This window comes from Lonchura striata, chromosome 2 (assembly GCF_050655825.1).
Source record: "Lonchura striata isolate lonStrDom1 chromosome 2, ASM5065582v1, whole genome shotgun sequence".
Classification (NCBI taxonomy): domain Eukaryota; kingdom Metazoa; phylum Chordata; class Aves; order Passeriformes; family Estrildidae; genus Lonchura; species Lonchura striata.
Window position 1 is genome coordinate 139,502,148 of NC_140704.1, and position 19,687 is coordinate 139,521,834.

General features: G+C 43.2%; 1 protein-coding gene across 3 annotated transcripts in view; it reads right to left on the minus strand.

The window, feature by feature from the left end:
- Window positions 1-3,877: 3,877 nt before the first annotated feature.
- SYBU (syntabulin) overlaps window positions 3,878-19,687 on the minus strand; it is a 39,310-nt gene continuing 23,500 nt past the window's right edge. For all 3 annotated transcript variants that reach the window (XM_085572454.1, XM_021546459.4, XM_021546460.4), the window contains 4 exons: window positions 9,941-10,043; window positions 7,427-7,630; window positions 6,314-6,463; window positions 3,878-5,159 (listed from right to left, as the gene is read on the minus strand). In XM_085572454.1, coding sequence (XP_085428580.1) covers window positions 4,061-5,159; window positions 6,314-6,463; window positions 7,427-7,630; window positions 9,941-10,043 — 1,556 coding nt within the window. In that variant the 3' untranslated portion in view covers window positions 3,878-4,060. The remainder of the gene's footprint in view (window positions 5,160-6,313; window positions 6,464-7,426; window positions 7,631-9,940; window positions 10,044-19,687) is intronic.

Sequence of the window (19,687 nt, forward strand, 5' to 3'; positions counted from 1 at the left end):
CCTTCAGCCATTTTAAAAACCTTTGAGTTCTGCCACCTTCTGCTTGGGAGTCCTCTTGCATTGCTTTTCCCTCCTGCTGCATACTGCTTTGCTGTTCTTTGTTCCATCTACCTGCCAAACTTGAGCACAGCTGCTCTAGAGATTCCTCCCGTCTCTGCCCTGTTGACATGGTGCCAGTAGGGAGGACACTGCTCTTGGGGGAAGTCTCTTGAATGGTGATGACCATGCATGAGTATCAGTTTAATCTTTTTCCTATATCTTGATTCTTTATCCTTGATAAATATGAAAACACTTTCGCTAAACTTACTGAGGCTGCTGCTCTGATACTATCTTTTTCATTGGTTTGAGTTTCTTGAAGATCCTGTACACCCCTGTGTGTATTTCTTGTCTTTCCTTTCTGCTGCCATATGCTCCTCTTTTTCTCATTCATATTTTAGCTGTTGGCCATGTGATTTATTTTTTTTTTCTTTCTTGGCTGAAAGCTGGATTTGTTTGCTTTCACTGATATTCTTGATCTGTGGAGGATTGACCTACCAGGATGACTGAAAAATCCTTTCCTTGATTGTGCTGTAGTTGTTAATGCTTGCCAGGTCCTGTATTGATCAGTCTGAGGGGATTTGGAGCAAAATACTCACTTCTTATATAGGGCATATATAAAACAGTGCTAAATGTGTTTCAGGAGTTTGGGATTAAGAGGGAGTTGATTTGCAGGGAAAGGAACAAGAAATGAGTAATTACAAGTTGGGAACAACCTTGTGAAAAGGACATAAGGAAGGGTGAAAAGAGTCAACAGGCAGAAACTGATGCACAGCAAGTTCTACCTCAACATGATGAAGAACTTCTTACTGGAACAGATTGCCCAGAAAGGCTGTAGTGTCCCCCACTAAATATACTCAAGAAGTGCCTGGATGCTATCCTGTGCCATGTGCTCCCTGCTTGAGAAGGGAGGTTGGACCAGATGATCAGCTTCCAACCTGACACATTCTGTGAAGGATAGAGATGGATCTCTGGTGGGAAGGGGTCAAATGTCTGAGTCTCAGCATTTTCAGCAGGAGAGCATGTTGGGTACCTCAAAGTTGAATATGAAAGAAAGTCTTTTTTTGTCCCTGGATTAGAAATAAAATGTATAGTGGAATATGAACATGCATCCCTTCAGCCCAGGAAGAAGCTGATTTTGTTCTTGTGTGTTTAGGGTTTTACCCATGGTGTGTGAGCTGCATGTCTTCCTCACCTGCATGTTGGAGATGTGACTTTCCAGTGGGGTACAGGTGTGGGTATGAGCATTTTCTAAACTCACAAAAAAAGGATGGGAGTTTCTTTTGAACTGTTTGGAGGCTGTGAGATTCAGGTGAGACATAACTAAGACTTAAGTGTAATATTAGAAGGAAAAAAGCGGAGTTGATACGTTTGGAGCAACAACTGGCTTATTCTCTGCAGATCATGGAACAAAGACCAAAGTCTGGGACTTGTGCATTATAGTAATTCAGGTGTGTTCTAACAAAGAGCACCTTGAGCTGTCTTATGTCCTTGCAGTGCAGAGGAGGAAAGGTGGAGGCTTAGAAGTGAACTGAATTTTAGATAGAGATCAGAGCCAAGGCTTTATCAGGAATGTGATCAGGATGCTGTCACCTCTCTCTGAGCATAGGAGTTAAATGTCATGAAAGCTGAACTGGTGAAGAATCTTAAGGGCAGCAAGAAACTTTGACATTGTTCTGGTTATGAAATCGGCCTATGGCATCTTAAAACTTAAGTATAGTTTTTTGGGCTTTGTTGCCTCTTGCTGCAAAAACCCCCCACAAAGTCAACAGTGAATACATCTAGAACTGAAAATAATTTTTCTTCTAAATTATTGTGCAATTCACTGTCACTCAAAGATCACTTCGATAATGGCTGTGAAAGAAAAGTGCAACATGGTAATGAAGTTGGTAACATCAGTACTGCTGTTCTGGCCCTGCATGGATGTATTTTGATGTAGGAATAAATTTTTCTATAATGCATTTCAGTCCCAAGAAGAGATATTCAGCAATTATAAAAATCTAGGTTGTGTAAAATTTATATTAATATCTCCAACTGGTAATTTTGGCCCTAGTTTCCCTATGATGTAAAAGCTTTTGAAAGTGACATTTGAGTAATACACAGTGCAGCAGTGTCACAAGGCAAGCCAGATGGCTGCAGGCACCCAAGAAGGTGAAGAGCATGGAAGAAAAAGTTATGGCAATGTAAGCAAGATGCTCTCATGTCCATCTCTGTTAGATCAGGATTTTATTACTTCAACTGATCTGTTAAGAGTTCTCTTCCATAATGTAATGCTTAATGAAACCTCTAAAATCTCTATGGCAAACACAAAATAATTCATCACTCAGGCACCACAGGGACATGAAAGGTGTGCAAGTTACCTCTGTAAGCATCAGTATCAGCCTGTTGAGTGTTGCAAATGCTCCCCACACGTGGCCAGTTATACTCCTTTGTGGATTACTCATAACTTCCCAAAAGCTGCAGAGTAATACATGGTGCTGTCAGGCTTCCCTGGATCCCTTCTTCTCTGGGTCACACAAGGAAATACTACACTTGTTTTGCTGATGGGGAAAACAGGAGATTTGAATGGCCAGAGGTGGGGTTGAAAGCTTGGGTGGAGCCAAACCCCACTGTTTTGCCTGTTGGGTAGCATTGCTGTCCTCTGTGATCTATCCACAGATCTTAGGTTTTGGACATGGAGAATTAATGTTTTGATGGTCACAGTGTGCACACACTGACCCCACATGACGGTCAGATGGGTTAAATGCCAGAAAGACTGGTACTATTCTGGGATTGCAGCGCTGAGGAGTTACAGGCTTCTAGATTATTTCATTGGGTTAAAGACTAGGTCACTTGCATCTGTGAAGGCTGTGTGAGGCAGCAGAGTGGGTTGTGTGTGCAACTGCAGCCCAGCTGGAGCCTTTAATCAGCCTGGTGAGTGCTTACACTTGGAACTGTGTTCAGGTTTTCTCAGTCTGATTTCCTGGAACAGTACCTGATACAGTACCTCCCCTAGCTCAGCCTGTATCTGACAGCTCAGCTAGAATGGGGTATTTTTTTATACCTTTCTATAATAAAACACTCACACGTTTGATATATCTATCATGCTTTACTGAACTTGTGATTATAAAGCTAATTTACAATAAAGCAATTAAATAAACAATAAGTTAAAACACAATACATTTATACATAGTATTTCAAAGGGCTCAAAAGACTCTCAGGTTCCAATACATAAAGACTTTAAAACAACATTAAGAGTCAAAGTGTATCCACGCCTATACTTATCATTGTAACAAGTGTTAAGACTCCCAACGATGTAAATTTTTGGTTACAGTCCCTGTATACGCACAAGACCAGTGAAATGCTCAAGCAATTGCACAATTGAGAAGAGCACTACATGAGACAGGCACAAACGATGTGCTGGAAGCTGCCTGGGGAATACGGGGTTTACCTCTAAATTGAATTGACACTTGGGACAACAAACGGAAAGCGCTAGCATGCCTCTGGAGCACAGGTGTGATACCCTAAGGGAAGGTCAGTGCTGTCCAGAGAAATACCCCACCTTTCTCCAGCCACTTGTTCCCTCGTGCATCTCGCACTACCCTTGAGCCAGTGCAAAGTGCTTGTACATTTGCTCAGTGAACCATCAAGGGCAGTGACTGAGCTTAATCCTAGCTCAGCAATAGAACAGGAAAGAGCACTAGGCTCAAATTCCTGTTGTCCTTGTTGTGTTCACTGAGAAGATGTGCTGGCACCAGAAAGTCACCAGCACAGGGGAGGGACATGGTGCCTGGGAGCAGGAGGACTATTTTTGTAAGGAGCAGTACTGTTAAAAACCTCTTGTGGAAGTATGAGGTTCAGCTTATTTTTTTTTTTTTTTTTTTTTTTGAAACAAGGAACATGTTTCTGAACTGATTTATAGTGCAAATCAAATAGTCAAAAGCAAATGATAGACTCTGCCAGAATATACAGTAACCTTTTATGATCTATCTCATCCTTCTTTCTCTCTGCCTCAGCCAGCTGGTGCCCAGGGACAGAGTAGACTTTAGGTTTTGATATTGAAAGGTGTTCGGCGTAAAGAGTGCAGGGCCACCAGGCAGCAACCACGAAGCAATGCTCCAATATTGTAAATAGGATCTGTTCCCCCTCTCTGAGTACTCAAAGCCCACACAATAGTTGGTACAACAGGGGCTGCTACAGCCAGAAGATCCCCGAGGAGACTGCTGCTCCAGTATCTCCTCTTTATTCCTGTATTAACATACTCAAAGGCTTCATCATCATGAGTTTCTGTAAAATCGAGTTCTTTCATGAAACGGTTTTCATTAACTCTGTGCTCCACCCTCCTGCATGGAGACTCCATAGGAGACAAAAGGATGGCAGAATTGGGATCACTTGGAGTTAAGTCCACTATGATACCAGAATCACTGAAGCTTCCAAGAGAAAATTCACCCAATTCCTTCAGTGAAGAAGGTGGGCTTAGAGGACAGGTGTCTTGAGCTCTGAAGATATTTTGAATAAGCTGCTCCACATCTAAGCTATATGGCACCACATCAGTCTGGATGGCCTGTTCCACTGTCATATTTCTTTTTTCTTCCTCCTGGCAATAAGTTAGTTTTCCATCCAGAATGATTTCAAGCATCTCTTTATTTACAGCAGCACTGAAGGGAGCTGGATCACTCAACTCAGAGGTTGTGGTGGTCAAACTCTCTCCAGATGAGTCAGTCCCGTTAGCTCTGTCCTCACTAAGAAGCAGATCACTGTCTGCCACCTCCTCCAGACCTTGGTCCTCTGTGATGGGGCTGTCTGGCAGGGTGGCACACAATGATAGCAGCTTCCCCTCTGAGTCACTCGTGTACTCCAGGCACTGCTCATCCCTCACAGAGTGGTTCTGAGCCATCTCCATGCTCTGCAGCAAAGATTCCAGTTTCTTGTTTTGAATGTTTATGTCTGTGAAGTATTTCTGAATTTTTTTGTCTTTCTCAGCCAAGCTATTTCTCATGCTTTCAATAACCTGCTTGAGTTGTTTAATTTCACTTCTTGCTTCCTTTAAGGCCAGCTCTGCCTCCACACGATTGCACTCTTCTTCAATCCAGTCTTCCCTCATCCGTCCCAGCTGAGCTTTAAGCTCTTCTATTTCTGTTTCCCTGTAGCAAAATAAAAATGATGTAACACTTCTGCTGACTGCTCAGTTAAAGTCAACGTGAGGCCCCACCACACAGTGATGGCTCTGCTGCTGAGATGCTCCAAGAAGGAAGCAAATTTTTCCAGGTGCCATTTGTGGCCACCTCTGAGAGAGCCAAGATATGCCAGCTGATTGCTAATGGGAGTCACTGAGCTCTCCACAAAACCAGCAGCCTTGTGGGCTGTCATGATCCTGGACAATTTGAGGCAAGTGGTGACTTGAGGTCAGGTCTAACCATTGTAGTGCTTAAGATCTCTCCTACTGCCTCACCCTGGACCAAGGGGAAGCAGCTGCCTGGATGCATGCCCAGTGCCTGCCAGCAGCTTGTCACACGTGCCAGAGCCAGCGCTGGCCTCACCAGGGAGCTCAGCTCTGCGGGCACCAGGCTGGCCTCCCCAGCAGGGAGCCAGAGGCTGCTGCAAGCACATGGGAGCACGCAGGGGAGAGGGACTCCTGTGTCAGTTCCAGGCCTTGCTGATGCAGAGGAAGAGCACAGGGTCCCTGGAACTCTGTCTTGGGCTCCACTCAAGCAGCTCTTTGTGCCCCCCTGGGTTGTCTGTGCTGGAGAGCCAGCTCCCAGAGTGCAGTTTTAGTAAAAGAGACATCTGTTGCTGCATAATGCACGTTGTCACTTTGCTCAGCATCCATACAAAGGGCTATTGTGAAAAATTCAGTATATAAGCGACAAAACCACAAATAGGCACAGTGGTTTGGGTACAAGCTTTTCTTTCACTGGGGAAAAGGGGGACATTTGCAGTTCTACTGCACTAAGGTAGAACAGGGCCCTTAGGTAAGACATGCTGGCAGGGAAAAACTGTTCTATGTATAAAAGGTCTCAATCTAAATCAGACTTGTAAAAAGTTGTGTTTTTAAAGTATTTTATTGTGAATATTTCAAAAAGGAAAAAGAGGCAGCTATATTTATAAATAAACTCATTGTTTTGCATCCCCTTAGTACACTCTGAAATCTGGAATACTGAAAACAACCTAATCAGACTGATCAGTGTTGAAATTTTTTAATGGAAACTTGATCAAGAAATGAGTAAAACCACTCAGGATTCCCACCCTAAATGTTCCCAAATAAATCTTTCTGACTGATTTCTGAAGTGGGGTTTACCTTTCTTTAAGTTTGCTTTCAGATTCCTTCAGCTTGGTTTTCAAATGTCGTACTGCCACTTCTTTCTGCTGCAGAGGAGTCAAATACTGCTCTGGATTTTGTGGCTTAATGCTGTGATTGTCACCACAAGAATTGTATCTCCCTGATCGCCTGAAAAAAAAAAAAAAACAACAAAACAAACCATCACATAACATCACAAAAAACATGCCATTGACTGATAAATGCAAAGCTTGACTCATCAGGGGCTCTTCAGTGTCCACAGAAGTTACTTCACCTTGCAAATCAAAGTACATGAGGAAACAGCTGATTTGTAGCTACAGTGCAAGATTTTCTATTTATTACACTTGGTTTCAGTGTCATTACACCAAATGAGGCTTTTAACTTCATTTTAACTTTAAAATACCTGGCCATCCCCTCACCCCAAATGGGTGGTGTGCCCAAGAGCAGGCAGGGTAAGGGCACCCATCTACAGCCAAGCAGGCGAGGCAGCCCAAGGACTGAGTTCAGCTCCACAGAGGATTTATAAAGCTGAGCACACTGAAACCTACACTCATCCTGTCTAGCTTTGGGTGTGTATCTTACATGCTTGGCTGCTCAGCTGTCTGGGAGAGAGGGCAACAGCAGCAGCATGGTGGCTATTTCTCTGCAACATGTGTCACATGTTCTGGCAGGTATCTGTGTTCTTTCCTGTACAGGAAACTGCACTCCTTAGGGAGGTGCCTAAGGCTAGGCGGGATGAATTTTCACCCAAGTGTATCATGTTTCCTACACTACCCCACCCAATTCTCTTTGAAGTGAAAAGAACCCTACAACAAAGGAACCAGCAAATCCTCATGAGAACTGATAGCATGAAATAGCCTGCCTTGGAGTGAAAACCAACTGCAAAGGGCTTTGACTTGAAGTAAACTTGGCTTTTACAGTGCTGAAACAATAAAGCCTTTACATGGCATGGAGAACCTTGGTGACTGTTAAGTCACCTATATGAGACATCACCAGTATGGTAAAGGAGCAAGATGACCTGCATGGCAACTCCTACAGCTGATCCCATGCTACAGTGCAGAGAGTGTCAATGAACCCAACACCAGGAGGCTGAAACACTCAGAGGAGACTTGCCTCATCACTGGACTGCTGTCACTTCCTTTGTATGAGCCTGAGTTGCTGCTGCTGGCTGAAGAAGCCCTATAACTCTGATGGATGTTAGCAGGACTCAGATGGTTTTTGCACAGTGTTGATGAAGCGTCCTTTCCGTGTGAAGCAGGTGGACTGCCTCCAGACTTGTAGGATAAGGATCCATTATTTCGACCATAAGGACCACGACTGGAGAAGAACCAAAACAGTGAAAGCATTATTCTTATCACACAACCCATTATATGTCTTATTTTACACAGAAAGTTCTCTAAAGAATAAACCAGAGAGATAACTGTGAGTGGCTGCAAAGAAATAAAGTTCTGACATGATTAGCCACTGCATGTTCTCTCACTGGCAGGGTACTCTCAGTTTGAATTAAGTGTTCTAAGGAAATCTCAGCCATTTTACATCTCTCTGTGGACAGTGCAGTTCCCAGTGACTCTTTCAGATCATCCACATTCCCTGAATCTTTGACTCTGTTAAGTCATGAGAGGCCTGTGGTCTGGACTAATGCCAAAAGAACCACACTGCAGCTTTCCCTGGCCAGGCCTGCAGAGTGGTGCCTGTGCTTGGAGGGTTGCTGTAAGACAGCTTTCATGCTCCTCAGCAAGCAGCCTGAGGGATCACAGTGTGCAATGAAAACAGATTTTGTTTGGGCCACTGTTCTTTTCTGCCTTTGGCATACTAGGTGCTTCATCTGTCATGGTCAGCTATTCATTCACTTTGATATAGTCTGAACCCCATGGAGAGTGGGCTGAAACAGTATTAAAAGAGACAAAGAAAAGCACAGAATTTTCTTTTTTTTCTTCCAGTTTTTCTCATATATATTTACCTTTCTCTTCCCATTCTTTATTAAAGAATCTGTCAACTGTGTGTGTTTGAAAGCAATTGGTATCCCCGCTGCCTGACAGCTGCCCAAGGGCTGGAATGCTCTGAGACCAACTTCAGAGGGAAAGGGATGTGTCCCTTTCCTGCTCACTTGGTTTGTCACCCTACACTACTACACTGCTACCTTCACTCTCCCACTGAAGTTGTTCTTCAAAATGGTAAGGAAAGGGCAGGTTTAAAAAAAATAAACTTAAAAATCCAAACAAAAAATACCAGAAAAAGGCAAACTCAGCCAGCAAAAGAGAAGACTTGAATATAAAAAAATCAAATACCACAGAACTATGAAGCAACATCTCTTATTTAAATTGTTTCACTTGGTTTTTTCCCTTCTCAGCAAATGGAACAGTTTATAAGGAACAGATGGTTGAGTGGCTGCTGTGAACCTTCATCACACTGCTGCGGTTTGGGTGATTTTGTAATTATTTTACAATGAAGTACAGGACTGTGGTTTGTGACAACGCTGGAGTGTTTCATAGCAAGAACAGTTAAAAAAGAACATACTGCAAAGGAGATATCTCTTTCTACTTTATACAGTGCATCATCAAATCTCGTGTGTGGCAGAACTTGCAGAGACTGTGCTTAACATAGCAACACATCTGAAGGAGCCTTATTACAGAGGACTTCTGTCCAATGCAGGATGTCAGTATGCTCTACTTTAAAGTTATATTAAAATGCCCAGTATATGAAATGATACAGAATCTTATATTAAGGTGATTTTAGGGCTTCATATTATACTTAGTACCATTTTTTTCCCACAGCCAGTAACTTTACTTGTTGAATGTAATCTAGAGGGAACTTAAGTAATGTTTATTTTTCTAAGAGTCTCATGATACAGATAGGAAAGTGCTCTCAGAGCCTCACACTGCGACCTTCAGGACTGTGACTCAGGCACACGGGTATCCTGCTGCTGTCCCAGCCTGCCTGCCAGCTCTTCCACAACGGGCAGGAAACCAGCCCTGCCCTGTGAACTCCTTCCTCCTGCTCCACAGAAAGCAACCAGCAGGGATTGTGTGGGCAGGACTGCTCCATCCCAATGCCCCTGTGCTCTCAAGCTGTCTGAATTTGCAATTCAGATATGACAGGGAGAAATCTTACAGAATCTTCATGAAAGGTTCACTTAGACAGATGACTATGATACAATTTTTCTTAAAAAAACTGCCTATAGGCTTGTCAAGGGTATTTCAGGCAAACTATCTATTTCTTACAACAAAAAATAAGATCACCATCTGGAAAGGTGTAAGCTTAGCTGAAAATGAATGACATAGATAAAACAAATTGTTAAGACCAAAAGGTTTAGGTTAACTGGTTAGAAAAACTGCTGTTAACTAACACCCAGCTCTCTCCACTCCAGCCAATGCCTTTTCTGCCTTACCTGATTCTATTTTCCGTACTTGCCATGAATAAACAAAAAAAAACCCAACAAGATGGCTGATCTGGCAGACTGACAATTTTTGTGCACTGAACACAGCATTTTTTTTCTTTCTTATATTGCAGTTCTCACCAGTGTGCTACCAAAGAGACTTGTGTTAACCCCATCATTTTAAAATGCAAGACCTTACCCAGTAGTCTATCTCTGCACTAGCAATATTCAGGAAAAATTGCTTTGCTTACTTGCGAGAAAAAGAAGATCTCTTGCTTCCAGCAGCTGACATATGGACTTCAGGTGCTGAAATACTGCCCGTGCTGCTTGAAGAGCTAAAATCAGCTTCACTGCCTAGAAAGGAAAAGGAAAGAGTGAAGACATGATGGAAATTATAACTCAAAGATTGTTTTCAAAATAACAGTGAATCACAAGCATCCTTCCTTTGTCTGTTCTGGGTGAATTTCAGAAGTTGCATGGATTTTCAAACATCCCTGGGGACAAGAACTGGATCTGTTCCAGATTTTCAACATTTCTTCAGAACTGGCACTTCAACAAGAGCAGAAAAAAACATTTGGACACAAAACCTTCACACTACAGAAGCCATTTTAGGTCTCAGACAGGAACACTTGTTGTGACAACCTGTTTGCTCTCTCACAGACATCGACAGACGAATGCGGCTGCTCACGTGGCTCCTTCAGAAGCACAGTGATTAGAACACACCACTGTAACTGGGTATTTCTCATGCTTACAACCAGGCAGAAACACTGCTCACTGCTTCTGTTTTGTTTCCTCAGATAACATAAATGTACATATATATAGGTATAAACATCTACAGGCTAATATCTATGTATTCATCTACACGCATATGCAGGTTTTCACGTGTTACAGAAGCACAGTGAAGCAGTTCTAATAACCTTCAAATAATCCAGTAATCACATGTAGGTCTCAAGTGCTTCTCAGGTACCAAGTCATCTGATTACTGATTTTCTATGGATCACACCTTTTATTTTACAAGCTCTGGCATATCCAAAGAAAACTGCTCTCATTTTGCTAAGGCAGCTGGATATATTAAGAAAGTTTTGTCCTCTGGAACAAAAACACACCAAAGCTATATTTTTTTTCAATCTGTCAGTCTAACAGCAAATGTTCCATGCTATACCCAGGTGGTCTCATGCTGTTGAGCCACAATAATGAATGGTGTCTTTAGCTGAGGGGATGGAAATAACTCTCCACCATCCTTTAAGCAGCTGACCAAGGAGAGCATTTCCCACCTGGGACTTTCTGGGTGTCATCCCATCGATAGACATCCCCAAGCCAGCAGCTGCAAACTTGCAGTTTTTGCTATCTTTTCCACACAGGGGAGATGCAAGTGCAGCCACCAGCATCCCACAATTGCAGCTAGACCTTCTAGTCCTCAATCTCTCTTCAGTTCTACACAGAGCTGATGGTGAAGGGTGCATCATTCACCCTGAATGCCTGAGACTGAGAAAAGGCTTTGTCAGAGCCTGGCCTCACAGCCTTAAAGAGGCTGATTCAGCCAGCAACCATTCTTACCATCGGGCAACACTTAGCAACTGGCCTTAGGATAAGGTGAGATTAGATTTAACCCAATACTTTCCCTACTTCATGACATCTGAGACCAGCCTCCCTTTCTCTGTGCCTCTGCATCAGCATACCCCAGGATATTCCTCAGTCCAATTTCAAAGTGCTCAGATACAAAGCCTAGGTATTCAAAAGGAGATCCCAGGGACCCAGCTCTAGCACCTCTAACCAGCTCCATACCCAGTACAACGCCCCTGATAATCAGACCCAAGCCACCACACCCATACCCAGATCAGAGCTGTGTGCAAATTTGCAAGGGAAGGGAAGGAAAGCAGCAAAACCACTTGTCTTCACAGAGTATTTGTATCATGATTACAGATGTAAATAAGAGTGACCTTCTCCTTGGGGAAGCAAAATTATCATGGGACATGACGTTCCAAGATGCAACAGAGTTTTCCTGATAAACAAAACATCCCATCTACAAGACTAACATACACTCCAAATAATTTCTTGAAGTACCATAATACATACCAAAATACTTTTCTAACCAAGACCCAAACAGGTAAAAATGTCACACAGATGTCATACCTCTGGTGTTTGGGTCCCCAAAACATTCTTGCTCTTGCAAGACACCAGCAGCTTTCCCAAGGCAAGTCCTGGCTGCGGCACAGAGAGCAGGAGCCCCAGCCAAGGTTCATCTCTGGGTAAGTAGATCACATCATAATCAGATCTCACTATTGAAAGCATGGCCGAGTAGCAAGGCTTAACAATCGCCTCTCCCTGACCTGCCTGGCTTGGAGCACCAAGAGCTGCAGGACTGGGCATGGCTGGTAAGAGCCAGCGGAGCCTGAAAACACAACCACACCATCAGCAGAGCTTTCTGAAAGACTGAACTGCATCTGAGACAGGAACAGTGTCTGCAAAGCATGAAATAACCTTCCTGGCCCTGATTCCAATAACAGCTACACACAAGCTTAACACTTAGCACAGGAGACTACTTATGTTTAAAATTAGCCATGTGGCTATTTATAGGATCTTTGAGAACATTTTATAAGTTAAAGGGGTCACTGCTAGTAATTGTTCCAAGTGTACAAATTATGTTCAAGCCAGTATTGTGTGTAGCAGAGCTTGACAGCAGTGTTATTAGGAGACTTTAAAAAACATCTTTTCCCATTTGGTAGACATCTCTGAGCAAAATAACATGGCATCTATCCATAAAATATCTATTGCAACATATTCTCATGACTTCTATCTTACAAATAACAAAACATGAAACTCTGTTTAGCAGCAGTGCAGGCAGGAGTTGAACATGGCTTCTCGTTCTCCTAATGCCATTCTCCAGGCTGACAGCTTCCTAAGGATGACTGTTGATTGTTGTCACTGTGACTTTGTCATTGCAAAATCTCACACATGTAAGCTCCAGAACAGCCCATTAATTTAGTGCTAACTATGAAAGAGACTGACATTTTTCAACCCCGCATTCCTTTGTCTTAACTGGCCGTAACACTCGTTTAGCACCGATGAGAGACTTTCCTCTTGAAAGGACTGTCTTACCCCTTCCTGCACCAGATGCTGCGCCAGCTTCAGCAGTCTGTCATTTGGAGCTGAGTGATTCTTGCAGGCTGCAGCACCAGTGCGGCAGCCCGTGGGGCCAGGCTGGTGTCCGTGCAGGGCAGCCCGTCCTCGCCCCGGCAGCGGGCTGCGAGCAGCACGCCCACGCCGTGGAGCAGAGCTCTGCCCGGCTCCGTGCATCGGGACGAACAGCGCACGGACGGCCAGCGAAGCACCGGCACATTTTCCAGCCTTGCTCTTCGCCGGGAACGGGGATGTGAGAACACGAGCGCAATGCTGCAGAGCCCAGTGCTCTTCACCGCTCGGCGGGCTGCGGCACCGAGCCCAGAGCGCTCTGCAGGCAGCACCGCGCTCTGCGCTGCCATTTCGCCTCCTCGCTGCCCTGACAGCATCGCGACAGCCGCTGGGCTGGGCTGAGCCCGAGGGAGGAGAAGGGAGCCCGTGCCAGCTGCGGCGCTGCCCGAGCCGTGCCGAGCCGAGCCGTGCGGGCAGCGCCGCCCGGGCGGAGCTGAGACCGCCCGGCACGGGGCGAACCCCGCCCGGCGCGGGGCGAACCCCGCCCGGCGCGGGGCGAACCCCGCCCGGCGCGGGGCGAACCCCGCCCGGCACGGGGCGAACCCCGCCCGGCCGGCGCCCGTGCCTCTGCTCGGGCTGCTCACTCTCCCGCCGCAGCCCGGGGATCAACCGGGACACTCTTAGGAACATCTCAAGGGCAGGCTTCCCGTCCTGCAGCTGACGCAGTTACAGCCCCGGGGCCGGGATGGAGGCGGGAGAAGGAGCCGCCGGCCGGCACCGCCGCGGCCCCGCTCCGGGCGCGGGCACACCTCACCCCCAGCGGCAGCCACGCCCGGGCCCGCACAGCGCAGGACAGCGGCCGCACAGCTCCTCTTGCAAGGACTCTTACCGCTTCCTGCAAAAGGGGCTACACGCTGGGCCACCAGCTTCAGCCGTATGATACTGGAGTTCACTAACATACATATACATATACATATACATATACATATACATATACATATACATATACATATACATATACATATACATATACATATACATATACATATACATATACATATACATACACATACACATATACATATACACACACATATACATATACATACACACACATATACACACACATATACACACACATATACACACACATATACATATACATATACATATACATATACACATACACATACACACACACACACACATACACATATACACATACGTCATGTTTATGGAATCAAACAATAGATTTTTGTACACCAGAAACGACCTAGGAAAACCAAACTGCTAAATTGCCCACATGCACAGAAAAATGTAAGAAAAAAAAAGTGCCGCAAAGAAGCAATGAAATGTTGCTTTAACATTTCAGGCTTTTCTTCAGATAACACTCTTAAAAATGACATATCCTTATATGTATATCGATCTTGAAGTAGGTTTTGCATATAGCCAGTAAAACAGAGCTGTAAATAAAACAGTGCTGACAGAAACAGCTTGTCCTCAAAATGTAAAGCATTTAAATTTACTGAGCTTTCTTGCCTTCAAAAGCACTCCGTGATACAGCAAAGTGACCAAAATATGCATACATATTAACCTCTTTGGTGTAGCTACTTGATGAGAAAGTGGCATGCTGTCTCTCTAGATAGCCTGATTTAGAGACTCCCAGAGCTTGGGCCTGACTGTGTGAAAAAATATCCAGCAAAGTCATTAGAAGCAGCTGGAAAAGTAGAGAGAATTCAGTTGTAATGAATTCAGAATTCCACTAATGAAAGGACCTGCATTTTGAAGAGATTTACTTTAATTCATCATGAGAGCTTTAAGTCACAGCTACATCTCTAGCTCCAATACTTAACAGCATAAGCAGTATATTTCCAGGAAGCACTAATACCCCTTTCATTTTTCTATTTAATATAGGGTTGCTCCTGCAAGATAGATTTTGTACACTAAAAATGACCTAGGAAAGAAAACCACACTGCTCACATGCATGGACAGATGTAAAAAAAAAAAAAAAAAAAAAAAAAAAAGCTGCAAAGAAGCAATGAAATCTTGCGTTAACACGTTAACACTTCAGGCTTTTCTCTAGATAACACCCTTAAAAATGACCCATTTTGAAGTCTCCTAGTGGGAGATGTGCTGATGTGATGAATTCAAAGTGTCAAGACCTTAGATGACAGTGAGTTTTGGTTTCAGTCCCTGGCCTTTGGCTTTTTACTTACTTGACTTAGGATTATTGTATGGGAGACTCCTATTTTGGACTTAACTATTAAATTTCTCATTGAACAGTACCTGGGTAATGGCAGATAGAACCCTGAGAGCAAGGAACAGGTCACAGCTCTCCTCCATATGGACTGCTGTAACCTTTGGATGACAAAAGCTGCTCCCATATGCTCTGCCTGTGTCACTCTCTCCACTATAATGAGGTCTAACATCAGGGAGGAAGCTGAAGACAGGTTGCACTGGTTCAGGAACTCTTAGGAGAAGTGTAGATTTGGGCTCCTTTGGTCTAAAAAGGAGAATGGACTCAGACTCTTTCCTCAAGGTCTAACTGCTCAGGTGTGACACAGCACTAGGACTGCCCATATTTCAGAGGAATTAAACCTGCTGAATTTCTGCACTCACAGAGATGGTCTGGCCCTGGTATGGAGGTTCACAGTGAATCCAAGGCATGCACGTGGGCACACCCAAGACTACAGGCAGGTGACTAAGTCTGCGAGATGGGCACTTCTCCCTGGCATCTCCTGTGGACATGTCTGGTGTGGTCTCTGCTGTGAATCTTGGATTTTAGTACCTAATCACCCCTCTGGTTTTATACAGGGTTTAGTCATCAAACTCACATTTGTGAGCTGTGCTCCACATATAACACCAAGAAACTGGGTACAGCAATGTCTGGAGTCCTCAATCCAGGGTACAACAGGCATCTCTTCCCTATCCCACTGCACTGGCCAATGAATGAAGCCACACTCCCCACTCCTGGGTGGACATCCACCCAACTGCTCGGCAGTGCTCCCTCAGCAGACAGGGCTGTGGTCACATTTCAGCTGAGTGCTTGGCCCAGCAGCAGCTGGGAACTTGGGCAGCTGGCAGAGACACAGTCAGAGAGGGTGTGGAGAAAAACTTTGGGTGTGGGTCTCCATAAATTGTTCAAACGTGTTGGGCAAGAAGACTTCCAGCTCAAAACCAGACAGATTTTTGGGAAGGACTGCCACACAGATCCTGCTCCCCTGTGTTTGGATCGAAATGCAATTTTACAAATGATTATTTATCTTGATTTTTTCTCACTTTTCTTGCTAATTCTTTTTACTTTGAAAGAAGGATTGTTATCAAATAATTAATCTAATTAAGCAGTTTTCTGATCTAAGTACTATAGTTTCAGTAGTAATCTGAACCACACTAATGCAAATTATAAGCATTGCAGATCTCAACATGAATACATAATATGACTTATGTATTCTGTGAAACCACAATCAATCAAGCTCTTCTCTCAAAACACTACAAAATAATTACTGACATTGGCTGAGAGCCATCATGCATATTCTGCATATAACTATGATCTGGGCTTGTGTTTTTCTTAATTGTTTCTAATTCACTGATTTGTAGAGAAGCCAAAAGCAGATGCTGGAACAGACAAAGAGCATTGCAAGTTGGAGTTTTTTGCTGCTTTATGTATTTTTAAGGATATTTTTCATACAGAAGTCAGCATGACCTAGTTATTTTTTGTGCTTCTTTATGGAGCTTGAGCCATTCTAACAACACCTTAAAAATGACTCCCATAATTACACTCTTCTCAGCCTGAAGTGACCTTTGTCAGGGGGAACATATGCTCATGGAGCAGAAGGGAACAGTCTAGGGAACTTATCTTCTTGTTCAAACAAAAAGGCTTTTTGTTATCAGAGACAGAAGGATGCTGCTTTCCTATACCAACCTCAATACAAACATTGAAATTGGAGGTTCAAAAAATACACTGGGAGTTGTACAACACAATGCTAACTTGCATTTGACAGTTTAGAAATTATATCTTTAATCCACCTATGGACAAGTATATTTAATAAGCAACCATGCAGTATCACCTCAGAGGATTTTTTTAATGTACTGGGCAGTACTATTTGGTCTGTTTGAAGGGAAATGCATAGGCTGGTCAGAAGTATTTTTAGGAACTGGAAAATGTCATCTTTGGCAGGGATAACTTAGCAGTACACAGAGAGGCAGCAAACTTCATCACAGACTGGGAAAAGATCCCAGCCCTCCTGTCACGTTGGTGGCAGAAGTTTAACAAAGGGTTTTCAGAGGCCCCTTCAACACATCTCCCAAATTTGGTTCCCGTGTGCAAGGAGGAGGGCACAGTGTATCTGCAAGTGCACAAAACTGCATGCAAAACCTGATTCAAGTGAAAGCTTATGCATAGTCACCCTTAATACAAGACATATGGTTTTCATTTCAATGTGCATAAAACATTTTAAATCAGTTTGACATGTTTTCAACAGGCAAGGGAAAAACATTGGAAAGAGAAATATATCTGGGGGGTAACTGGTGAAACAACCCTGCAATTCAGGATGAGAAGCAAAATTTGTCGTAAGCTAATCAAATATTTACTGTAACACACATGTTGAAATTATTACAAAAAACTAATGAAGTTCAAGTGCCATCTGTTGAAAAGAACAGCAAAACCTTATGCCATTGGTTGCATAAACAGTATTTTTTACAGGAAGAAGTCCAAGGTGGGTCTGAGGCCAATGCATTTCAAGTTATGACTGCCATCATTTGCTGCTTTTTTTCATTCTTACTGTTAAGAAGCAAAAATGACAGACAAGAAGCCTGTGCTTTTTCAGCTTATTAATCCTTGCAGGTTTGTGGTCAAGCTGTACTCCACCAGCTCTAGCAAACAGACACAGCCTGCCCAGATTTCAAAAGCCAACAGCTTCCTATTATTTACAGAATCTAAGAAAGGTGGAACACAGACCTGTAATTAAGTGCCTCAGCATGGAAGCAAGACAATGTAATACTAATAAAATATTAAACAAACCTCACAGAATTTTAATTTCTTTTAAATATATTTAATGTAATGGTGTATATAAAATACATTATTATAAAGCAGACTTGCTATTTTTTATGCCACATTAAAGGCAGTACATTTCAGAGTCCTTGGGGAAGCCATGTTCATTTTGCAGTGTCTGGAGGCTGAATGCACAAGAAGAGGCCAGGTCTCCAGCTCCTGGGGGAGTTATGGCAGCTTTGGAGCTGGTGCTCTCCCTGACTGCCATCTCTACTGGGAACCACCTCCCACCAGTCCCACTCAGCAAAGCTTCTCAGCTCTGTCAAACTTGTTTCTGTGCATGCCTAGAAGCAGGTCAGCTTAAAAAGTGGTGAACAGTTTGGTGCCTCTTTCGAAAAACCTGGGTGGGTGTTTCACACTAGACCACATAAATCAGGATCCACACAAAGCAAACCCAATGACATCTCTTTTATGCTGTCTGCTTTACTGGGGAAAGAAAGGTACCACCTGGGATTTTTAGGGCCAAGCTTAGCTTTGAACTGGGAGGATGCTGCACATGATCTCCCCATCACACCCCCAGGAACACAGCATCCAGCAATAAGAACTTGACAAAGAGATGAGGCCCCATCCTTGCAGCTTGTCATGCCCTTCTCCAGCTCCTCCAAAAAAACACCTAGTAGTTTGGAATGCCTGTCTTCATTAAGCCCTGCTACATGAGTGAAATCCATACAGGCCAGAATTTCCCACCATCCCACCTCCATCAGGAGATTCCACCCTGCACGTAACACAGCTGAGAAAACTGTTCTCTGCAACCTAAAATTTTAGCAAAGTTGGGCAACTTCTATCTAGTTGTTCTGGCTGCTGGGTTTTGTTTTATGAGTATTGTGGTTTATTTACTGCAACAAGGACTGGGCATGCATTTTTCCCTTCTGCTAGGCTATTTCCAAGCTCAGAATTCTTAACTTCAAGGGAGAACCAAAACAGAGTAAAGACATCTAAAGCATCAGGATTTAGATATCTATGTACATAAAAGCAAGTAAAATACCACTGCTTAAATAGGCCAGATGTTTAAAATGATACCACTGTCTGCAAAGATCCAATAAGTTGTTTATGCTTGACCTTCCCCTTCTGAGGCCAGTCACCACCCAGTCACCAATGCCTTTATATGACAGTGAAATCAAGTGAGATTTCCATTACTAAAATAAAGACATTCCCATGGATTTCTATTTCTATGCATAAATACAGATATATAAACACATATTGACTTATCCACTCAATACGGTGCAGAAGTACTTGAGGACTCTGAGGGAAACAAAAAAAAAAAATAGATCAGAGAGCACTGAAAATATTTATGATTTGAAGTCAAATATGGCCAGAAAAAGGTAAAATCAGATTCTTCTACTTTCTGTTCTAAATGATGCTTTAATTATGAAAACTAATAAATGCCTTTCTTCTTTTAACAATGGGATAAAACATAAAAATAAATCCCCCAAAATTCAAAATATTTTAGATTGAATATGGCCTTTGTTCAGTTTGAAACAAAGATTTTGTTTAATGTTTTGATTTGGCAGCAACCCCCAAATCAATTGTTTGCATAGCTCTGCTTTGAACATAGTAAGATGTCAGACAAAAAAGCAATAGAGGATGAAAAGAAAAATACAAAAGGAAATAATCTATCAATTCCTGAGTAAACACTGCTCAGAAAACACTTTAAATCCCATGATTCTCATTTAAAAAAGCATTAATAACCTGGAGAAATTCCAAAAAAGGTCAACAATAATAATAACAGCATGACAGGACACTGTTTATGAGAGGAGATTAAGGGAATGCAATTTGTTTACTCTAAGATAAAAATGCATACTGACAATACAGTTTA